Source organism: Calypte anna, chromosome 6 (assembly GCF_003957555.1).
Source record: "Calypte anna isolate BGI_N300 chromosome 6, bCalAnn1_v1.p, whole genome shotgun sequence".
NCBI classification, from domain to species: Eukaryota; Metazoa; Chordata; class Aves; order Apodiformes; family Trochilidae; genus Calypte; species Calypte anna.
Genome location: NC_044252.1, coordinates 15,811,574 through 15,832,639, shown reverse-complemented (window position 1 = coordinate 15,832,639; position 21,066 = coordinate 15,811,574). Strand labels below are relative to the sequence as shown.

Sequence of the window (21,066 nt, the reverse complement as noted above, 5' to 3'; positions counted from 1 at the left end):
TTACTCTGTTGGCCTTCATACAGAAATGCACCCTCTTTGACTCTTCCTACCTGTTAATATAAGTGGGTATATTCAGGTTTGGTTCTCTTTTTGTGTGCTTTTTGCTTTCCCTAAAGGCACAGTGATGAAACCATGTCTGAGACTCCTTATTTACATGAGGAGGCAAAAGCCATCTCGATTCCTCAGAGGACATTTTAGTAAGTCTGTTTGGGTCTGAAGGAAAATCTCTTGGAGGATTTATGTTTTCTTCCTTCTCTTGTTTGTTAATAAACATTTCTTTTTGCTGTAAAGATAATTCTTAGTATTGAGTTTAAATGGATACAGTTTGTTATGGAATTGGAAAAACCCTGTTAAAATGGGCTAAAATTTAAGAAATCATTTCCGTTTCCCAAGATGAAATGGAAAGTTTTGGCATTTACCTCCTCTCTGATCTTTCCTTCTTATCAAGGAGTTATCCAGGTGAAGTGAATTCTCCACTGGGAATCTTGACACCTGGGTCAGCTTTAATGGTTTTGGTGCAACCTTTTAATAGAATGCATTGGTATGCAGAATTTATTTTCATATTTGATGTAGTTTCAAAGAATATCTCTTAATTAAAGTGAGAGAAGAAGAAAGAGGTGAAAAATGAACTTGTTGCCATCACTGAATGTGTAAGGATATTATTTGAGTAGAGGGTTTTATTGCAAAGAGATGTTTGGTGCAGTTCTCATCTATTTAGGGTCATGTAGATGCTTTAATACTACTGGAGATTTCCAATCTGGCTCACACTGTTGCTACCAGTGAACAAAAAATTGTTATGGTGTATCAGTTGTTGCTTGTGCCTTTGAAAATTCATAGATAGCAGAATTTTGGTCATTCATGGTCTGGATATCAGACGGAGGGTTCACATCTCCAATTTCCTCTCCTTTCATTTCTTTCTTTTGGCATAATTTTCTGGCCTAATAAGAGGTTTTAATTCCCTCTATAATTTAACCTGGGATGTGCTTTAACTTATTTTCAGCTAGTCTTTGGGACCTTGCTTTGCCACCAAAAAGTTGGGTACTGCACCATTTCAGGTAGAGAAGAAATTTGTTTCCCTGGATGTCCTAATCTGTTTGGGTTTGATTTGCCTTTTCAAACCATTATGTACCTTATCTTCTGAGCACCCCCTACAAAATATATATACCCTTGAGGTGAAAAAGATGTCCTTAAGTCTTCAATTCTGGTGGAACTCTGATATTAATTATTTTCCCATAATTTAGACCATAAATTAGCCAAATCAAACCAATTCCATCTGGAAATGTAATATTTTTAAATGAGTTTCCTTGCGAAGTTTAGGTTTCTCTGTACACCTGAGGAGTTTGAAAAGGTTTTTTGTTTTTTATGAGGTGGTGGATTAATTGAAATTGCAGTGATACAGGTATTTAAATACAGCGGCATTAGCATGAACTATTTTAATTTAATTGACTTTTCTGAGAGTTTACTTGGGTATATAAATGGAAGGTAAAACGATTTAGACTTCTGAAAATGGAGTAATTTAAAATCTAAAGAAATTAGTCTAGATACAAAATTGTGGTATAAAGTGAAAATAACTTCCTTTTTCAGACTGGTCATTCTGTTGGTCATTAATATTAACATAAAGATTTTTAGGTTTATGTGCTCAGAGTTGTAGCATATTATTGTAGTGGTATCATGGACTGGGTGTTGAGCCAAGAGCTGGGATGTGGTGTGACTTTGTGATCTCCTTAGAAGAGTGTTACTGAATTTAGTAATTTACTCAAACTTTCAACAAATCAGTCTATCTTTTGCATTTCTTTAGGGGAAACACATATAGGGGTGGTAAAGAAAATCCTCCTAAAATGGGATGTCTGGTCTGCTGGAACTTGCAGGGGGAGTTGTTGTGTCTCTAACAGTTTGCTTATAAGGGGTAAGAAGACTGAGTCTGACTGCTCTATGGGACAGAGACAGGACAGTGCTGCTGTTCATAAATGCCCAGTTTTATAGAAAATTCCCCTCAATATGCCACACATTCATTTCTTTAGAGTTGAAGTAACTTACTTGAGGAAACCTTATAGTATTAATCTTATCCCATGCTTGAGAAATGGAATTTAAATTTCTTAATATCAACTTAGAGCTGAGTTGGAGCAACATTTCTGGTCTGCTTTGTTTTGTTTTTCCCCAGTGCATACATATTTTTGTTTCTCTATTGCTTTTTGATGAAGTGTTTGATGCTTTGTTGTTTGGTTTGGTTTAGGTTGTATTTGGTTGGGGTTTTTTTGTTTTGGGGTTTTTTGTTGGTGTGTAGTGCTGGTTTTTAGCTCTGCCCTCAGGCTGGGCGCACGGGGCAGCAGAGGGCAGCATTACTCCTTGTGTGCCGGCTTTTCTCCTTCCGAAAGAAAGGAGAATTTAAAAAGCAGGGGAAAACAGTGAAGAATGTGGGGAATGCTGTGCCTGCCAGAGCTGTGGCCGTGCAAAGCGACAGAGCAGGGCCAAAACCTCTCTGTGCGGGGGGGGAACACAGCACAGATCGTGACGTTGTGCCCAAAGCATGAGGTGAAAGCTGGGGTTTTGCTGATAGTCATGGCTTTTAAGAAAAAATAAAAGGAGAAGAGCAGGTAAAAAAAAAAAAAAAAAAAAAAAAAGGACAAACCACCAATCTGATGTTTGTAAAGAAACAGGGCAGAGTTTGTTGGTTGTGAATTTGCACTCTTGTGTCAGGGAGCAGAATTATAAACCATTTTTTAATACAAACAAGTTGCCTTTATGTTGGTCTCAATGCAGGCTTTTTTTATTCTGTGTACCAGTATTGATCCTCACTGTTCTAACAATACGAGATCATTTTGCATCATGTCAGATGCTTTAGTATGAGCTTGACCAATGAGCTTGGTGGATATGGATAGCAGAAATAAGGGTATGAAGATATTGCCTTGTTGTTTGGGCCAAGTCACTCAAGAAAAAGCTTCAACAGCAATAGTTCTTGCAGAGAAATAGCCTATAAAATACCAACCTAGAATATTTTTTTCTAGGGCACAGAGAAGCAGACTAAAAGTGCTTGTTGCCTTACTTCCAAATGATTTTTCCTTCTAGGTTTCTGGAAGTTCTAATAAGTATCATAATATGCAGTGAAAACCATGCTATTCTTGTCCCAAATCAAAGATTAGGAGATGGTGGAATGATGCTCAGGGGTGAATTTTTCCAGTGGGTTTTATGGTGAGCATGAGTTCTATAGGTGAGCCTTCCCAACATGGTTTCATGGTGAAGAAAAATTACACAGCTGGACTGTCACAGGATGCTTTATGGTGAGGAACTGTTGCATAGGTGAACCTCCTCAGCACATTTTCTGGTGGGGAGGACCTCTGCACGGGTGGACTTTCCCAGCATTTTTTAATCCTATGCAGCAGGGAGGAATCAGGATCAGAGTGAAACCAGCTGGAGATGGGGCTGGCACAAGAAGAGGCACAGCAACTCCAGATCTCCACAGCCCAACTTGCCTGGGGCTGATGAGGAGCTGTGGTTCTTCATCCTCCTCTGATACGGGGTAGTGGCTATGTGGTGAGAGCAAGGAGGAAGCCCTGCACCTTATCCAGTGGTTTAGCAGCTGGTATGAAGCAGAAATTGTGCAAATGTGAGTTTTCCCAGTTTTCCCAGCAGAGCTGGGCAGTCAGTCAAAAGCCATTGACAATGCTTTGGAAAGTAAGCAAACACTGGCCTCTAATGCTCCAATAAGTACAGCGATCGGTTCAAGCCAACAATGACAAAGAGAAAACTGTGAACATGAACATTTTTACACAGTCACAGAGCCCAACCTGATGAAGTTTCCCCAAGCAAAAATAAGAAATAGCTGTAGAAGTCAGTGGAGTGCTGTAAAACCTTTGTCAAACCTGATGTGAGCCCTTATTTGCAGATTGTACTTGAATGATTCACAGATTATTTCCTTGGTACCTTGACAAGTGGATCCTCAGTGGGATGCAGCCAGTTATTCAGAGCCTAAAATGATGACAGTGGTCAACTTTGATTAGAAACCTTTTTGAGAAATGTTTTCTGCAAGGATGGATTTTAGCATTGCTAGAACTGTGGACATAAACATCTAAATACTTAAATAAAAGACTGGTACTTGAGTAAAAATTTTTAATTGCTCAGGACATGCAGATGTCAGAAGAATACTTCAGAATAAATACTAGCACAATTCTGTTTCTAAAAGAGAAGGCAACTTTCAATGTAGCTATATTTATTTTTAAGAAACACCAGTCTGTTGTCATGTAAAACACGGCCTTAAAATCTGTGGTTTATACTTTTTGCCATAAATGCCTGAAATGGCTAAATAATAATTTTTAATAAGCAGAGGAATTAATTTGATTATTCAAAGAGGTGGTGCACTTGCTCACAATGTATTAATTGTAAAATAATGGTAATGCACTGGGTTTCATTTTGGTGGTAGAAAGATAAGTGTTTATTTCTCATGAAATCTCACAGAATCACAGAATGTCAGGGGTTGGAAGGGACCTCTGAAGATCATTGAGTCCAGCCCCCGTGCCAGAGCAGGACACAAAGCAGAAATGCATCCAGATGAGTCTTGAAAGAGTCCAGAGAAGGAGGCTCCACAACCTCTCTGGGGAGTCTGTTCCAGGGCTCTGTAACCCTTACAGTAAAGAAATTCTTCCTCATGCTGAGGTGGGACTTCCTGTGTTTTATCCTGTGTTTGAATCCATAGCCCCTTGTCCTATTACAGGGCACAAGTGAGAAGAGGTTGTCCCTTCCTTCTTGATGCTCTCATATATTTACACACATTGATTAGATCCCCTCTCAGTCTTCTCTTGTCCAGACTAAAAAGCCCCAGGTCTCTCAGCCTTCCTTCATAAGGTAGCTGTTTCAGTCCCTTAGTCATCCTCATCAGCCCTCCATTGGACTCTTACTATAAATATGAAATTTACATTTCAAATATAAATGAATTGTTTTGAAGGTTGAATAAATCACCCCAGCAGACCAAGGCAATTATGGAAGGTCAGTGGTGCACCACTGTTAAGGAGAGATAAGAAGTTGTGCAGGGTCCAAAAGGGCAATGAGAGGGAGCACCCAGAATTACAAATGCTTGGGGCTGGCAAGTGCTTTGCTACTGGTAAAGAAAAAGTTAAGAAACGGTGTGAAGCAGATTAAAAATCAGTCTGTAGCAGTGGGCTGCTATTTATTGTAGTAATCTGGGGGGAAAACAAGAGTCTTGCTGTTCGTACCTTCCTGCCTACTTTGTTTCCCACCTCTTGCAACTGTGATTTTAAAAAAAAAAATCAGTGAGTTGTAGGAGGTGAAAGGAGGAGAAGGGAAAATCTTTAACTCTGGTACCAGCCAGTGAGGTTATATGTGGTTGTGGAGTGTTTTGAAAGTATATCATGTTGCAGGCTGGTTCACAGTTCACAGTTCAATATAAGATTTTACTGGCATACGGATGAATATTGCTGCAAGAATCATTCCTCCAAAACATGCCTCTAGAAGCTGCTGTTGCTATTTGGGGTCTTGCGAATGGAAAAATAAAGAGATGATCTCACACTCAAGATTAGTAGGAGCAGTTGAAGTCAGAAACAAAGACAGAAAGCTGGGATTTGACCCCAGATGTCCTGACACCACACTGAGTTACTGGTTGCCTGGACCATGTAACGTGGTAAGGTCAGCTCTACCTGTGCAGCTCGGCCCATATGCAACGCAATCTAGAGGTGACATGCAGTGTGTTAGGCAGCTATAGGGCTTCTTGCTGTGTCAACAGCTTTGGAAGCATCTTGCCTCTGAAAAGGTGAACTCTGAGAAAGTTCTGTTCAGCTGAGCGTGATGATTCAGTGTCTGAATGAAAAACAGAGTTTTTGTCATGAGGATGTTGTCCCTGTTGTGTGCTCAGGCTGGGTTTTTTTCATCCCCAGGCAGTAACCCAAAACCATTTGGTCCATGGGCTGTGTGGTGGTTGATGACAAGTGCAGAGAAGCTGGCCTGGATATCCTACAGTCCATGAAAATCAGTGGCATCAGATCTAACACATGGCTCCCATCTTCCTTCTAACACTTCAGCTTCTTCCACTCATGAATACATGCATAAGAGGCAGAATGAATCTGGTTTTCCAGTTATGTCAACTGAGTTGATGTTTTCTACAACCTTCATCTCTGTTATATCCTGTATCTTACGGCTCCAAGACTAGATCTTCATCCTTACACTTAGTTTAATTGTTCCCTGGGTTCCTTTGCTGATAGCTTAAGGCTGAAAGCAAAAGAAAACTGTTTCCAGGGCTCCCCTTGTCCAAATAATGCTTTTGCTCTACATACTCAGTGCCCTGGGACTGCTGAGAAAAGCAAGGACACAGTCAGTGTCCAATTGTAGTAACTGCAAACCAGCACTGTGTTTATGTTGGCAGTGCTCAGAACAAGTTGCTGCTTCACATGAGCCTAAAGAGAATTCCTAAGGCAACTGAATAATTTTTAAGCCACTTCTGGCTTGATCCAGTCCATGGGAAGACATCTCTAAGCTCTACTCATGCCTGACCTTGTTGGGCTGTCCAGCCCTTTCTGGCACGTGGGAAAAAAAATGACCCATCACTTGAGGTGTGGATGGGCAGAAAGGATCCGGGACAGTGGTTCTCATGCCTGACCTGCCTGGAGACTCTGCAGTTTGCAGCTCCTGTCTCAGGGTGCACAGACAATGTGTTTACTCTTTCCTGAAGAAAGCTCAGCCCCAAATATTTCGTGTAGGCTGAGGATATGGGAAGGTGCTGCCAGGAAGCATCCCATCTTGTCCCTGAGGGACTCAGGAGCAGCTGAACTAGCACTGAAGCTAAGGGACATAGAGACCCACTGCCACCAGTCACCATCATCTAATTGAGTGAGCTGTAGAAAACCCAACTTCCCACGTGATCAAGGGAGGAAAAGCCTGAGCTCAGAAGTCATCTTTCAAATAAAGCATGTTGGATGCTTTCTGAAGTGCAGAGGATCTGTGGTTTCTGTAGGCACACGGGTGAACAGGATCTTTTCAGTGGGAAAAGAATCAGAGGGACTGTTTTGGTTGCTTTAATGAAATCAAAAAGCTTTGAAGAGCTTGTTGAATGTGTTTTCAGCTTCTGAATATTGAGAATATTGTGCCTTTTTAATGTAAAATTCCTCTGATATAAAGATGATAGATCCTCTTCTGCTGTTTCAGCTCTGCAGCCTGCCCAACAGGAACCACAGGTACAGGCTTTCCTCCAGCCTGGAAAAGTGACAACCACAGGTTTATCTTTTACCTTGCCAGTGCATTAGGTTCTTTGTGCCACCTATTTTTTAGGGCGAAGGAGAACAGGAACGTTGAATCTTAAATCTGTTTCTGGCACATGCATCTGCATAAGTGGTAGGAGGAGGTCTTTGAAACCACCGTGTTACATGGATAATTTTGCGTTATTATCTGTTCATGTCTCATCCTTCTGCCTTGCATGACACAAACATTCATTTTTGTGTTATTGTTGATGCCTTAATGTGATACAAAAACATTACCAGTTGCACTACAGCACACGGTGGCCCTGGAAGGAGCTGCCAGTGGCTGTCTATTTGGAGTAAAAGACAAAAAGTATAGGCAGAGGTACCCCAGAAAGAGTCAGCTGTGTCTGTGAGTCAGTAGGTGGCACTCCTTCCTCTTCCTCGGGTTCGGGTGGGAATTTTGGGTGTATGGTGGAATAGGGTTGTAGCATCCCACAGATGAGTGGTAGTGACCCTCAGGGGTGAACTGCAACTCAAGTGGATTGTAGCGTGGGAAAAAGAGTTCAGCAGCAGTGCATGCTGCTTTCCTCTAGATCTTCCTGTATTTTTAGTCCGTCACGGTTTGAGTGGGCCAGGAGGATTCTTGGTACCAGTAGGAGGACCTAAAGAAGTCTTTAGGGCCCTGAGGGATCTGGGAGTGCTGAGCACAGAGGGGTCAGTATTCCCTCCCATTGTCTGTCCAAACTCTATATAAAAGCAGAAATCCTGCCCTCTTATTTGCCATCTCCTTGCTCTGCTGCTGCTTCCCTGCTCTCCTTTGCCTTATGGTTGCCACATGCTCTTCAGAATCCATCGGATGCTCTATCCATGGAGCCCTCTCCAGAGTCTTCCCTGCCTCAAGGGGCCCTCAGGCATCTGTCTGTGCCACCATCGAGATTGCGTTGTCTGTGTATTTGTATATATTTGTATATATTTGCATATCTGTTCCTTATCCTTTGTGTTACTGCCCTTCTCCTGTTCTAGTAAACCTGTTTCAGTTTTAATTTCCAACCAACCTTAAGTCTTTTTATTCCCCTTTTATCTTCCCTTGGGAAGGTGGAGGGGGGTAATAGAGAGCAATTCTGTCCTCTGGTTTTTGGTCCACCTGGACTGCTAAACCGGGACGTAGTCTTTCCTTCTTCACATTGTGAAGGAGAAGGGAAGGCATTTGGCTTTGTGAGTGGCTGTGTGCCAGTAGCAGGTACCGTCCCGTGGATTACACACCCTCCCAAATCTGTATAAAGCTCCAAGCAGCAGAGTAATGTATTGCTAAATCCAATGATTCAACTTCCTACCATAGGCTGATCTGTTTGTTCCTGTAAATACTTGACAAAAGAATAAGGAGTGGATTAGGCAGGGGGGGAAAATGCTTCCATGAGGAAAATATTTATATACATACTCAGTGATGCATCTCCTGTGCTGTCCTGGCAAGCTGTAGCAAGGTGACATTTGCCTGTCAGTAATTCTACTTGCTACCTGACTTTTGACTGTTGAGCTCAGGCAGATGTTTGCAGAACAGAGAGCTTTCCAACATGTTTATAGCTTGGAAGATGGCAGCTGAGTGGGTGCTTTTGATGACAGACATCCTTGAAAGGTTTGGGAGGAAAAGCTATTAAAACCTAAGAGCTGTGCAGAGAGGAAATGCTGTGAGTACCTTAGAAACTGTTTGAAAAGAAGAAAGATCATTGTTTTGTGTGATTCCTATCAGCAAGTCCTGGCTTATGGTGTTTTGGGGCATGGGGCAGAGGACACTGTCTGCAGATGTTATGGGGTTTTTTTTGCTTCCTTGACATCCAAGTGAAGTATTGCACCAGCCAGATGGGAAAAAGGGTTTTGGGACAACCGTCTGTAAGCAACTTTGCCTCCTGAAACCCAGAATATCAGTGCATTCCTGCCATACTTCTTCCTAAAGCCTTTTCTTTCTTTTCACTGGCTCAACAAGACAAAGCAGCTGCTTTGAGTCTGAGATTTTTTTATTGGAAACTTTAAGTTAAATGGGATCAGAGGACTTATTTTTCTCAGAGTGGGGCAATACCATAGGATCCCTGGGATTACACACCAGTCAGTCCCAGGAAATCCTGAAGTAGGAATGAACTGCAGGGAGGAAATCTGCACTTGCCTGACAATTTCCTTGGGAGAACAGTGAATAGAGGAAAAAAGCCAATTGCTGGCTGCCTTTCTTGGCTGTCAGGTTGCAAAGTCCTTTGCGCTGCTTTGGCCTCATCTTTAAATCAGGGAAGACTGCCCTTAGACTTGGCAACTGCTGATTTTAGTTACAAATCTTAACACAGAGCCATAGAATCTTTTTTTAGATCTCCTAGGTCTTGTGAAAATATGCTTTCCACTTCTAAGTAAATATTTTCTTCAGATATACTTAGTTAAATTTCTCACCAGTTTTATTTCCTGTAATTTCTCTCAGTTTTCTTCAGATCCTTTCTGATACAGATACTGCTGTGCCAGTCCCAGACTCTGCACTTCTAATCAAAATGAAATGATGTGACTTTAGCACTCATCACTGAGAAGTTACAGACAAGTTTTTCCCCACAGCTGTTGTTCTTTTGGAGCCTTGTGGGCTTCATTGTATCTCTGTCTGCATGTCCAGAAGCTGGTATTGCTTCTGAAGCAAGCAAAACAATAAAACTTTAGCATGTCAGCTGAATGCTATTAAAATATTTTATTTATGATTGATTTCTAGTTTGTAGGCAGCAGGAGTGCATCTCTTTTAATGCTAGTCCTCTTTAAAATGGAAATGTTTGGAAGATTTTTGATACTTTTTTTTTCCTGTCAAGTTATGCAAAACTGAAATTGAGGGCAATATACAGTAAAAAATGCTGTCTGAACTTAAAGCATGTTGGCAACCTGTGAAAACAGCCAGGGGACTTTGCTTTTGTGCCTAGCACATATGTATCAAGGGAGCTGAAAAGTGAAGCATTTTACATAACCCAATTTTTATTTTTATTTTTTTTTCACATGCATCTAAAAAATGTAGGAGGCATCAGATATGCCAAAGAACCTGCAAAGCCTCATTGCTTATGACAGAGGCCAAGTCCCTTCAAACAATGGTGTTGAGCAGACAGCAGTTTTAATTCCTCATCGGTTCTTTTTTGGTTTTTTTGTTTGTTTTTTATAAAGACCATCTGCAGGGTTGAAAGCTGGAACTTTGGACGCAGCGAAGTGCCAGTACTTAAGGATGAAAAAAATCCAAAAACCAAACCAGAAACAACAAAAAACCAACCCCCCCCACAAGCTCAATCCCGTAAACATTGTATCTGTCTGGATGTGCCTTGTTTCCAGCTTGTGCCTGCATGGGAGGTCTAGACACGGTGCTAACGCTAGAAACACTTAGGTATATGTGGGTTTAACCCCGCCCCAGCTTCTCCAGACTGCAGTCTTATTTGGAAAACAAGCAAACCAGCTTTTGTCTTGCCCACAGATCCTTCTTTCTGCCCTGAAAGGGTTAAGCCCTAGAGCTGCGTTGTTAGGGTGGCAGATCCATGGATAGTATCACATAGGTAGAACAGGTGGATGCATAGCTCTCTGTCAGCACGCTGAAAACCCAAGTGCATGAGGAATCATGCAGGAATCCTGTCGTGTTTGGGACAGCAGAAACTTGCTCACACTTTCACGAGGGTATTTGGGCTACACAGAAAGTCTAATTCCCACATTTTAAGCTAGTGAATTTTTTAGTGCCTACTACCCATATGACCTGCCTCCAGGCTTTTCCAATGCAGATGTACTTGACCGATATTCACATTAAAATCTAGAGTTTTGTAGGCCAAAGCTTGCTGAGACAGGAGGAGTCATGCCAGGCACTGGCTTGAGCTTTCACTATTAGAAGGTAAAACTTCTGTTGGAAGGAAAGGAAGGAGGGAAAGGAAGAAGAGGAAGGGAGGAAGGAGAAGAAGGAAGAGAAGGAGGGAGGGAAGAAAGAAAAGGAAAAGAAAAAAGAAAAGGAAAAAAAGGAAAAGAAGTAAATCAGAAAATTTTGTAGAAAGAAAGTAGCACCTTTGGTTGGAGCAGATGGGAAGGGAGGAGACCTGGGGACACCCCGAAAGTGGGACAGAGAGGGTAGATTTGTGCAGCTACTCTCCCAGCGTTCGGACCTGTTTGATGGCCTCCTCCTGCGGGAAGACGGGCGGAGAGGGCTGAGCAGAAGCTGCCGGCGGGGAGCCCCCTCCCCGCATTCCCAGGGAGTGTGGGTGGGCGGTGCGGGGGGGGCCGCGATAGAAGGAGCAGGGAGGGCATGTGCATCCTGGCCGAAGCCCCAGCTTCCCTCCCCGCCGCCTTCCCTCCCTCTTTCCCTCCCCCTCCGCGTGTGTGTTTGTATGAATCCCTTCCTCCCTCTCCAGCCGAGCCTGACGCAGGCGGATCGAAATCGCCCCTAAGAAGCCGGCTCCGGAGCGCGGTGCCGGCGGCGGGGCGGCGGGGGTCCTGCTGCGGCGGGGCCGCCCCGGGTCGGGCCGGGAGGGAGGGAGGGAGGGAACGGAGGAGAAGTTGGTCCAAGTGCAGGGAGGCGCCCCCGGGGGGTGGGTGGGTTGGGGGAAAAGTTGCCGGGAGAGGCGAGGGGCGAGCGTGGCGGCAGGACCATGGGCACTTTGCGGGATTTACAGTACGCGCTGCAGGAAAAGATCGAGGAGCTGCGGCAGCGGGATGCGCTTATCGACGAGCTGGAGCTGGAGTTGGACCAGAAGGACGAATTGATTCAGAAGCTGCAGAACGAGCTGGACAAGTACCGCTCGGTGATACGGCCCGCCACCCAGCAGGCGCAGCAGCAGAGCTCCGGCACCTTACAGGGGGAGCAGAGGACCAAGCGGCAGGCGATCTCGGCCGAGCCCACCGCCTTTGACATCCAGGATCTCAGCCACGTCACCCTCCCCTTCTACCCCAAGAGCCCACAGTAAGCCGGGGAGGGGGGGTGCGTGTCACCCACGGGTACCCACTGCCTCCCCTCCATCCGCCGCGCTCAGGCTCCCCCCCCACCCCCCCGCCACCTTCTTCCCTCACTGCCTGCGGGGCAGCAGAAAAAGCTCTCTTCCCCTCCATTCCCATCCTCGCCGCCGCGAGGTGGGGTGGACTGAAACGGAGCCCCGAAGCGCGGCCACTGCCGCCCCCCCGCCCCTGGTCGGCGGGGGTGAGAAAATTGCGAGGTCTGGGCTTGGAGGGCTTGAGAAGAGTATTTCTGTGTATGTATGTGTGTATGTGTGTGTGTCACGGGAGTGATCCTGGAGTTGGGGGCAGAGCTGCGCTTGTCCCACCCGTCCCCCCAACCTCTCCAAATCCCAGCTCAGGCAGGGGCCGGCGGTAGTCGGGGATAGCGGTTCTACTGCCAGCGGGTTGAACTGGAGCACGTCGAGGGGATGGGGCGGGACAAAGCCGGGATGTGTATGTGGTGTGTGTCTGTCGCCTCCGAGGAGAAGCGATGTGCCACAGGGAGCGAGGCATGGGGAAACTTGGAACCCGGCGGGGTGCGATGTCCCCCAGCAGCCTCCTGGCCTCCCTTGCCGGGGAGTGCTGGTGGGCTTTTTTTGGGGGGTAGAGGAAGGCAGGGGCTCGTCGCTGTGACCTTGTCCGGTGCAGGGGGGAGGGGAAGTAGAGGGGGGCACTATAGGAAGGGAAAGTTGCGGGGAACATGAGCGCCCTGGAGATTGATCTGCCCTGGTTTCACTGTCGTCGCAGACTGGGCAAATTAAAGAGATTTAATGGAGCAAACAGACACCACGCAGGAGCGGGATCACTGCCTATCTCAGTATCTTTTCTTTGCCAATAAATCGCAATATATTTAGTTCAACATTTCTTAAGGGAGAGAAAAAAAAAAAAAAGATGAGTCAAAAAAGGATGTTACTAAAGCGCCTGGTGGGGCCCTGCATAGCTCTGTGGTGTGCGGGCAAAGCCGGCTCGGGGCTGCATCCCCTCTTTCCTCCCCCTTCACGCTGCTGCTGGGCTCGGCTAGCAGTAACCAGGGGTCGAGCTCCCTGTCGGTCAGTGGGTAAATCAGTCTCTTTTCGGCCAACTTCTTCAACCGGGAGGTCCGGGCGGGCTGTGGGTCAGGGCACGTGGCGGGCGGGGCCCTCGGTCTCTCCTCGCTGCAGAGAGGCCCCTCCGGAGCCCCATGGACTTCACCATCCCCGCACGGGTGCGGGTTTACAGCCGGACCGAGGCGATGCCGGGCGGTGCAGGTGCTGCAGGCGAGGTGGGGCAGTTGAGAGAGGTGGTGCGCAGGTGCTCCCCGTTGCCCTGACTGGAGATACCCCAGCAGGAACTGCCTGCTGCTAGGATTCGCTCTTCTCTCCCGATAGGGTTTGGGCCGGCGCCGTCCCGCTCAGCCTCGGCCTTTCTCTCTGCCGTGGCGGGGCCCCGCCGTATCGTGGCAACCGCCCGCCTCTGGAGAGCGGCCCACGGGCCGGTCCCGCCTTCGTCCCGGGACTCTGGGCTGGTCCCGGCCCCGCTCCCTGTGAATGAAGGGCCGGTGCTGGCTCTCCTGCCTGCCCGCCCCTCCCCAGTCCCGCCGCCGTTTCTCTACAGATATTTTGCCCTTTTAAGGCGAACGCCCGTGGCTCCGGATTCAACAGGGAGAAACTGTTGAGGGAAAAAAAAAATAAGAAAAATCCTCAGCCGACCTTAGAAGCCACTCCCTGAAGTGGAAACCGGGCTGGGCTGGGGGGCTGGCCACCCTGTCAGCAAGCAGCGGGCTCTGTGCAAGCCACAGTGTGTGCTAAACCTCGAAGGCTGGATAAGGCGGCTCAGAGACACTGATTGCCTCAGCTAAGCCGCAGAACAGGGTATTGCCCCTGGAAATGCTTATTTTTTCTGTCAGGGGTGTGTGCAGTTGCCTCTTGGTGCCCTGAAAGTGTTAAATCCATCCCCCCAGAGCTGGGGGGAAATGCTTCAGGTTTCAATAGAAGGAGCCAGGAGACTGCTGTGTAGGAGGGTGGAATATGTAGGGGGCCAGACAAAGCCTTGAATTAGTATTTTCCAGCTTTAATTTTAATTGCTTGTTGCACAAGTACCTTGACGTAATCTCACATGGGGTGTAATGTGCACCACCTCTCGGAGGAAGTATTTTGTATTGACCTTCCATGGTCAATACTCTAATACTATTTACAATATTTAAGTCATCTTGCAGCTTCAGACTTTAATGACAGAGGTGATTAAGCTTCAGGAGTGCAGTTTGTCTGGGAAAATGTTCACTCTATTTTGGCAGCAAGAAGCCCTCAAAGCCTTGTGCTCAGGAATGAACCCTACTGAGGCAACATGGTATCTGCTGGTGATAGACTGTCAGCTTGGTTGCTTGCCTAAATCTGTAACGGCACTGATCAGCACTTTTAATTAGAGCGTCTGGATGGAAAAAAAGATACAGGTACCTAAATAATAAAAAAAAGAGCTGTGTGTTTTACTTACTTGAAGTTCTCATGCTTAAAATACAATCCAGGAGACCTGTTCTGCTAGTGGTGGATGTACCTGGAAGACTGAGTACTGAGTGAGGAAGTGCAACTGCTTTAGTTTAGTTTGGATCATTAATACCTAAGTTTTGATTTTTGTCATGCTTTTCTACATGCAGTGTCACATACAGTGCTTGTGTGTGGTTAAGGGGAGGTCCTTGTCTTGAATAAACAAAATTAAGGTAAACTTTATGACATTTTGATGTTCAAGATAACTGTGGTGGTACCAGAGGTTAAGGTGACAAAGACCTGGAAGGAAGAACAGGAACTACAAAAATTTGCAAGGAAGGATTGACTTTTTTGCCCCATTCATGCACCTCAGTGACTCTTGAGGTAATGGCATTCAACCTTTGGTTCTGACAAGCCAGCAAAGTATCATTCTGTTTTCCAGCTCTATACAGAAGTGTGTGCACAAAGAGGAAATAGGATATCTTCAGCTGCTTGATTATTTTTGGATTTCTTGCTGTTAAATGATGCTGGGTCTCTCCTCCTGATCTGGAGGGGCATCTAAGGAAGCTGCAGGTTGGTAAGATCAATAATAGTAGAAAGTCTGTTAGAAGTGAGGAGTGATCATGGACATGGTAGTTGTCTGATACCAGTGGGTCTTACTCTGTGGTGAAGTCTGTGGAAGCTGCTGGGAGTCCATGGAGAAGATTGTGGGTCATAAAATGGTTAAACTCCTTATGGCTTTTAAGAGTGAAGGTGAATTTTGTTGCCTTGTATAGAAAAGGTACCATTACATTTCCTGCAAGATCTTGTGTGTCTTACCTTACACACAAACCCCACCATATATACATATGTACCTATATATGTATGTACATAAAAACACGATGGTTGCAGAGTGTTAAGTTTTAGTTGCTGTTGCTGAGTTGAGCTTATTTTGCCTTTTTTTTTTTCTTTTTTCTTTTATGTGAAACTGGACTTTGTGAGTTCACATGAGGAACTGATAGCTAAAATCTGTGGTGGGACACATCTTGCCAATTCCTTCCAAGTTATGAGACCAGGGAGAGAAGTTAGGCACTGGCATCTTCAGCAGTCTTCCTATTCAAGTGCTTAGAAGCCACTTGTTTAAAATAATTGGCTTTTTCTTTTGTCTCCCCAAGGGAAATAAATTGTAAGAGGTGACTGGAGTAAGTGGGCATAGACTGTGGAGAAAGCTGGATAATTTTCCATGATAGAAAAAGCTAAAAAAAAATCTTTATCTTCTAAAATTGCTGCTCTGTTTATTTTTCCACAACATATATCCTGGTTGCTCATAGCCTTTCAGCATGAAAGGAATACTGCAAGACCAAGTTTGGACCAATTGTTGTTCCAATTAAGATTTTTACAGAGCTACAAACCAAAGACCAGCCTTATAAACTGAGAGGCTGTAACTTTTGTGTGTTTCCTTTCATTATTTTGTTCTTGCCATGGGAAAATATCCAGGATTTTAATGTTAAAAGGCTGTTTCGTTCAGTGACTGACAACAGCTGTATGCTTTTTTTGAAGACTGTGATCAGCATGCTTTGTTTTCTAGAAGGGGAAAAAAAATGTAGAAACAAAATGTAAATCAAAGCAGAGAGCTTGTGAGCATGCAGGAATGTATCAGGCCTGGTCTTTTCTTGTCCAGTGTGGTGTATGCTCTGTCATTAACTGGGAGAATAGCAAAATACTATGTCATTTATAGAAAATTCTGAGTAAGATGAAAAAAAGTCTTCTCTCTGTGGGTCAGCAGACTTAGGAATGCTTTGAATGTAAAGTTGGGGACTCTGCCAAAATCCCTGAGATTTGTTTTTGCAGGTAGGATCAACAGCCCTTGAGTTGTATTTAAGGGTTCAGGTTTAGGAAAAATAAAGTACTTAGTTGCACAGCCTTAGGGAAAGAACAACATACATGCAAGAGATTTAACAGAATCTATTCAACAGCCAAATTGGTTCTTTAAAGGCATATGTGCACATCTGTGGACTAGAAACATATTTTAAAGTGATAACAATAGTAATAACCCCCCCAGAAATATTTGAAAAGCATTTCATATCTAGAATGTTTGCATAAATTTATCTCCTACTGTTTCTACATGCTTCATATGCTGTGATACCCAGGAGCTATCCATTAGCTAAAACTCTCAAATTATGGCTGAAAAAACCCAGAACAGCCAAAAGACCAAGTCATTTACTGGAAACTGGTAGTTCAGATGGTTAAAGGACCTGCTGTGAAATCAGGTGAGGGGTGTTGGTCTCTTTAGTTGCTTTACATTCTGGTTTTGGTGTAGCACTGCAGAAAACGTGTCAGAAGCAGCCAGCAGCTATGGATGTAGGGGGGATGTAACCTTGAATTTTGTTTCCAAGGTGTAATTCAGTGTGTTGTGTCCAGCAGCTGATATAAATATTTATCATTTGTTTGAAAGTAATTAATTGCTGTGTTTGCCTTTATGTGCTACATGATACAACACAACCCACCTGAATTTATTTTTTAATGTTCTGATGTTTCGAAGAAGAATTTATGTGCCTGGAAAGAAGATGGGCCATTTCTTGATTCAGTGCTGACATCCACTAATGTAGTTATGTATGCAGGAATTTTAGGGGACTAGGATTTTAGGGTTAGGACTTCAATATAAGGCAAAGAGCAATGGGCTGGCATCTCTCCACTGGTAGGAGGTCTGTGAGGAAGGATGACACGTCCATCACTGTGTGATGTGGCCAAGAGCATCACCCTGGGGAGTGACCTTCCTTGTGCAGTGGCAAGAGTGAGATTGCTCCTAGTTGGGCTCTGTATAATTCAGCCTTCTGAGGTGTTGGTTACTGGTAGTGATAAGAAATAACTAAATTATATTTAGTCATTACACAGGAGACAAAGGTTTTTCTCTGTTGGCAAGTAGTGTTCTGGGTCATCTCTGAAGTAAACTTGTTTTGTCATGTAATGTTTATGCTCTATAGACTACAGGTGTTTTATTTAAAGAAAGGTAAAAAGCAATTCATAAGACAGAGCTATTAAAGCCACGCATTTGTTTTGTTATTTTCTGTCTGTTTCTTGCTTTGATGAGTGACAGCAAGATTAAATGTCACTGCAATTTCTATTTTAGCTCGGCTTAGTAGCAATAACCAACAGATACTTCTCTGATTTTCTACTACCTTCAGATATTATTTTAGCAGTGTAATGTAAATACACTACGTTTTTAAGCAAAGTAGCTACGTTCAAAAGTCATATTGAAATTTCTATGGTGGTTATGTGCAAAACAAAACTATTCAGCAAGTATTGTAGTTTTAAGCAAGCTAATAGCAATTAAATCAAGGTAGCTATTAGCATTTTAATTATTTTTTTAAGTTGCAGTACAACTCCATAAATTAATTTTCTACATAATTAACTTTTTCCCTCTTTTCTCTATTACTAGGTGAATGCTGTAGGTGGATAGTTTTAAAGTATATTGCCAGAAAATGAGGTTCCACACCATGGACACAATGGTTTTCTCTCCAGGCTCTCTGTGAAAGTGGTCCAGGGCTTCAGCAGTCTGGGTTCCTAAACACAGGATGTGTCTTCTATGTCTGAAATGAATCCCTCCCCCCCTGCTCAGATCAGAACACTGATACAGAGCAAAGCCCTACATCGTAGCACAAAATTTAGATTAGCCAGCTGCTCACAGCAACCTGTGTTGTAGACTTGCTGGGAAGGTGAGGACTCCATGCCTTCACTAAACACCATTAAACACTGTCTCACTGAGCATCAGGTGCAAAAGAACAGTCAAAGGAAAAAACCCACTCCTTTAGAGAGTTAAAAAGGAAGAAGTCCTTGAATTTGAACCTTAGCTTATGGCAAGGGGTTCTGGAAAGCTATGCTTTTTGAACTGGTGATGGTTTAAATGGCTCTTAGCTCTCAGAAATGATACTCCTTAATGCCTGTGCTGCTGGTATTTCTTCTTCTATTATTTCATGGTGCCGAAATACTTGCATGTGTAGTGAGCTAAAGAACAGATGTTTGTACAAATTTTTTTTCATCTGCTGTTTTGCCATTTCAAGATGGTACATGCAGACATGAGGTCCCTGACATTCACATTTCGTGTAGCTTGTCTTTGTTTTGAAGGGCTGATAGAACAGGAAAAACCAAAAGTATTTGCCACACTAGTGTCTAAACCAACAGAAATTCCCCTCTGCTCCCAGTGTCTAAGAAAGTGGCTTGGTTGCAAGTGCACATGTTGTTTGGATATGTACTGTGTATACTAACATCCTGAATGCCTGGAATTTTATTAAGGTCTCATAAACAGAGGTATAGCACCTTCCTGGAAGGGTTTGTGTGACAGAGAGAGCTTCAGTGTACTTGTGAAACAGCAAGCACAGGATTTGGATTTTGCAATGCTCATGCAGTCACTGGTTTCCTTGGAAACTACTGCCTGAGCACATATAGCCAAACTTGAACACTGCTGTCTGGTTCCGAAGTAGAAAATGGGCTCTCAGACTTTAAAATTGCAAAGTAGGATTGGGATATTTGAACTGTACTTGGTATTTGTTTGTTAGGAGTAATCTTCAAAGTAGAATGTCACTCAAAAAACACTGCTCTGCAACGCTTAGTTTGCCCAGAGCTGCGTTTCTTTCTCTAAGATTACTTTTTTGATTTGTTTTGTGAGCATCTGTGTTTGAGGTGCTTCCTGTTAAACACGCAAACTGTGGCAGGAGAGCTGTGGACTGGGTCTGCGATGTGGACGTGAATTGGATTCAAGAGCTACTCAACCAGACCAGTACATTTGGTTAAATATTCTGTGATGCAGGATGGTGGGGGATCTGAACCAATAGGAGAAATCTGAGTTCACTGAAAATGAACCTGGAGCCCTGTAATTACTCACACGCTTAGTGTCGTATCCTGGGTTCAAAAGAAATGCATGCAATGACAACTGTATGGCATATGTACAGATGTACTTACATGGATGGTAGTATTGTGTTAACACAAATATGCTACAAGATGTACTCCTGTTAGGATAGAAAAAAATCATGCTTTAGTAATGGTGGAGTATATGGGTTTTTTTCTGATATTAGCTGGGCTCTGGGAATCATAGAATCATAGAAAGCTTGGGGTTGGAAGGAACCTCGAAAGCTCATCAACCCCCCTGCCAGAGCAGGGTCACCTCTAGCAGGTCAAACAGGAATATGTCAAGGTGGGCTTTGAATGTCTTCAGGGAAGGAGACTCCACAACCTCCCTGGGCAGCCTGTGCCAGTGCTCTGTCACCCTCACAGTGAAAAAATTCTTCCTAATATTTGTATGGAACTGCCTGTGCTCCAGTGTATAACCATTGTCCCTTGTCCTCTTGTTAGTGACCCCTGAGAAAAGCCTGGCTCTGTCCTCCTGGCACTTACCCCTTACATATTTATGTACTTCTGTGACCATTGATGAGGTCACCTTCGTTATCTTCTTCTCCAAGCTGAAGAGACTGAGCTCCCTCAGTTTTTCCTCATGCACAGGGGAGTTAGTGTCCAGCTCTTTTCCTGGAAGTTTCAGTATTGGTTAAATTAAATTCTATTGTACAATGCAGGAGGCTGAATGTACAATTGTACAATGCTGTGGGCTGAAATTATGGCATCTACCTTGACCTTAGCAGTTTCTCATAACATCCTCTTGAGCAAGCTGAGGAAATGTGGGGTGGAAGAGTGGACAGTGAGATGGACTAAGAACTGGGTACACAATAGAGCCCAAAGAGTGGTGATCAATGGCACAGAGTCCAGCTGGAGACCTGTGAGTGATGGAGTCTCCCGGGGATCAGTGCTGGGTCCAGTCCTGTTCAGCATCTTTATCAATGACCTTGATGATGGCACAGAGTGTCTTCTCAGCAAGTCTGCTGATGACACAAAGCTCGGAGGACTGACTGACACTCCAGAAGGCTGTGCTGCCATTCAGAGGGACCTGGAGGCTGGGGAGTTGGACAGGGAGAAATTCAGTAGATTGCAACAAAGGCAATTGTAGAGTTTTGCATCTGGAAAAGAACAACCCCAGGTACCAGTATAGGTTGGGGACTGAGCTGTTGGAGAGCAGCACAGGGGAAAGGGCCATGGCCATGAGCCAGCAATGTGCCCTTGCGGCCAAGAAGGCCAATGGCATCCTGGGGTGCATTAGAAGAGGGGTGGTTAGTAGGTGGAGAGAGGTTCTCCTCCCCCTCTGTCCTGGTGAGGCCACATCTGGAATATTGTGTCCAGGTCTGGGCCCCTCAGTTCCAGAAGGACTGAGAACTGCTTGAAAGAGTACAGTACGGAGTGACCGAGATGATGAAGGGAGTGAAACATCTCCCTTATGAGGAAAGGCTGAAGGAGCTGGGTCTCTTCAGCTTGGAGAAGAGAATGAGGGGTGAGGTCATTAGTGTTTATAAATATGTAAGGGGTGAGTGCCAGGAGGATGGAGCCAGGCTCTTCTCAGTTACGTACAGGACATAACTGAACTTAACTTGCCCAGG

General features: G+C 44.5%; 1 protein-coding gene across 5 annotated transcripts in view; it reads left to right on the top strand.

Moving 5' to 3' along the window:
• PRKG1 (protein kinase cGMP-dependent 1) overlaps positions 1 to 21,066 on the top strand; it is a 453,965-nt gene that overhangs the window by 20,518 nt on the left and 412,381 nt on the right. Inside the window, exon 1 of one of the 5 annotated variants that reach the window (XM_008502063.2) lies at positions 11,766 to 12,117. The exons of 3 other annotated variants lie outside the window; for them this stretch is intronic. In XM_008502063.2, coding sequence (XP_008500285.2) covers positions 11,807 to 12,117 — 311 coding nt within the window. In that variant the 5' untranslated portion in view covers positions 11,766 to 11,806. Of the gene's footprint in view, positions 1 to 11,765; positions 12,118 to 13,329; positions 13,411 to 21,066 lie in introns of those variants that run through there. One more of the 5 variants, XM_030453518.1, reaches the window with a different exon arrangement.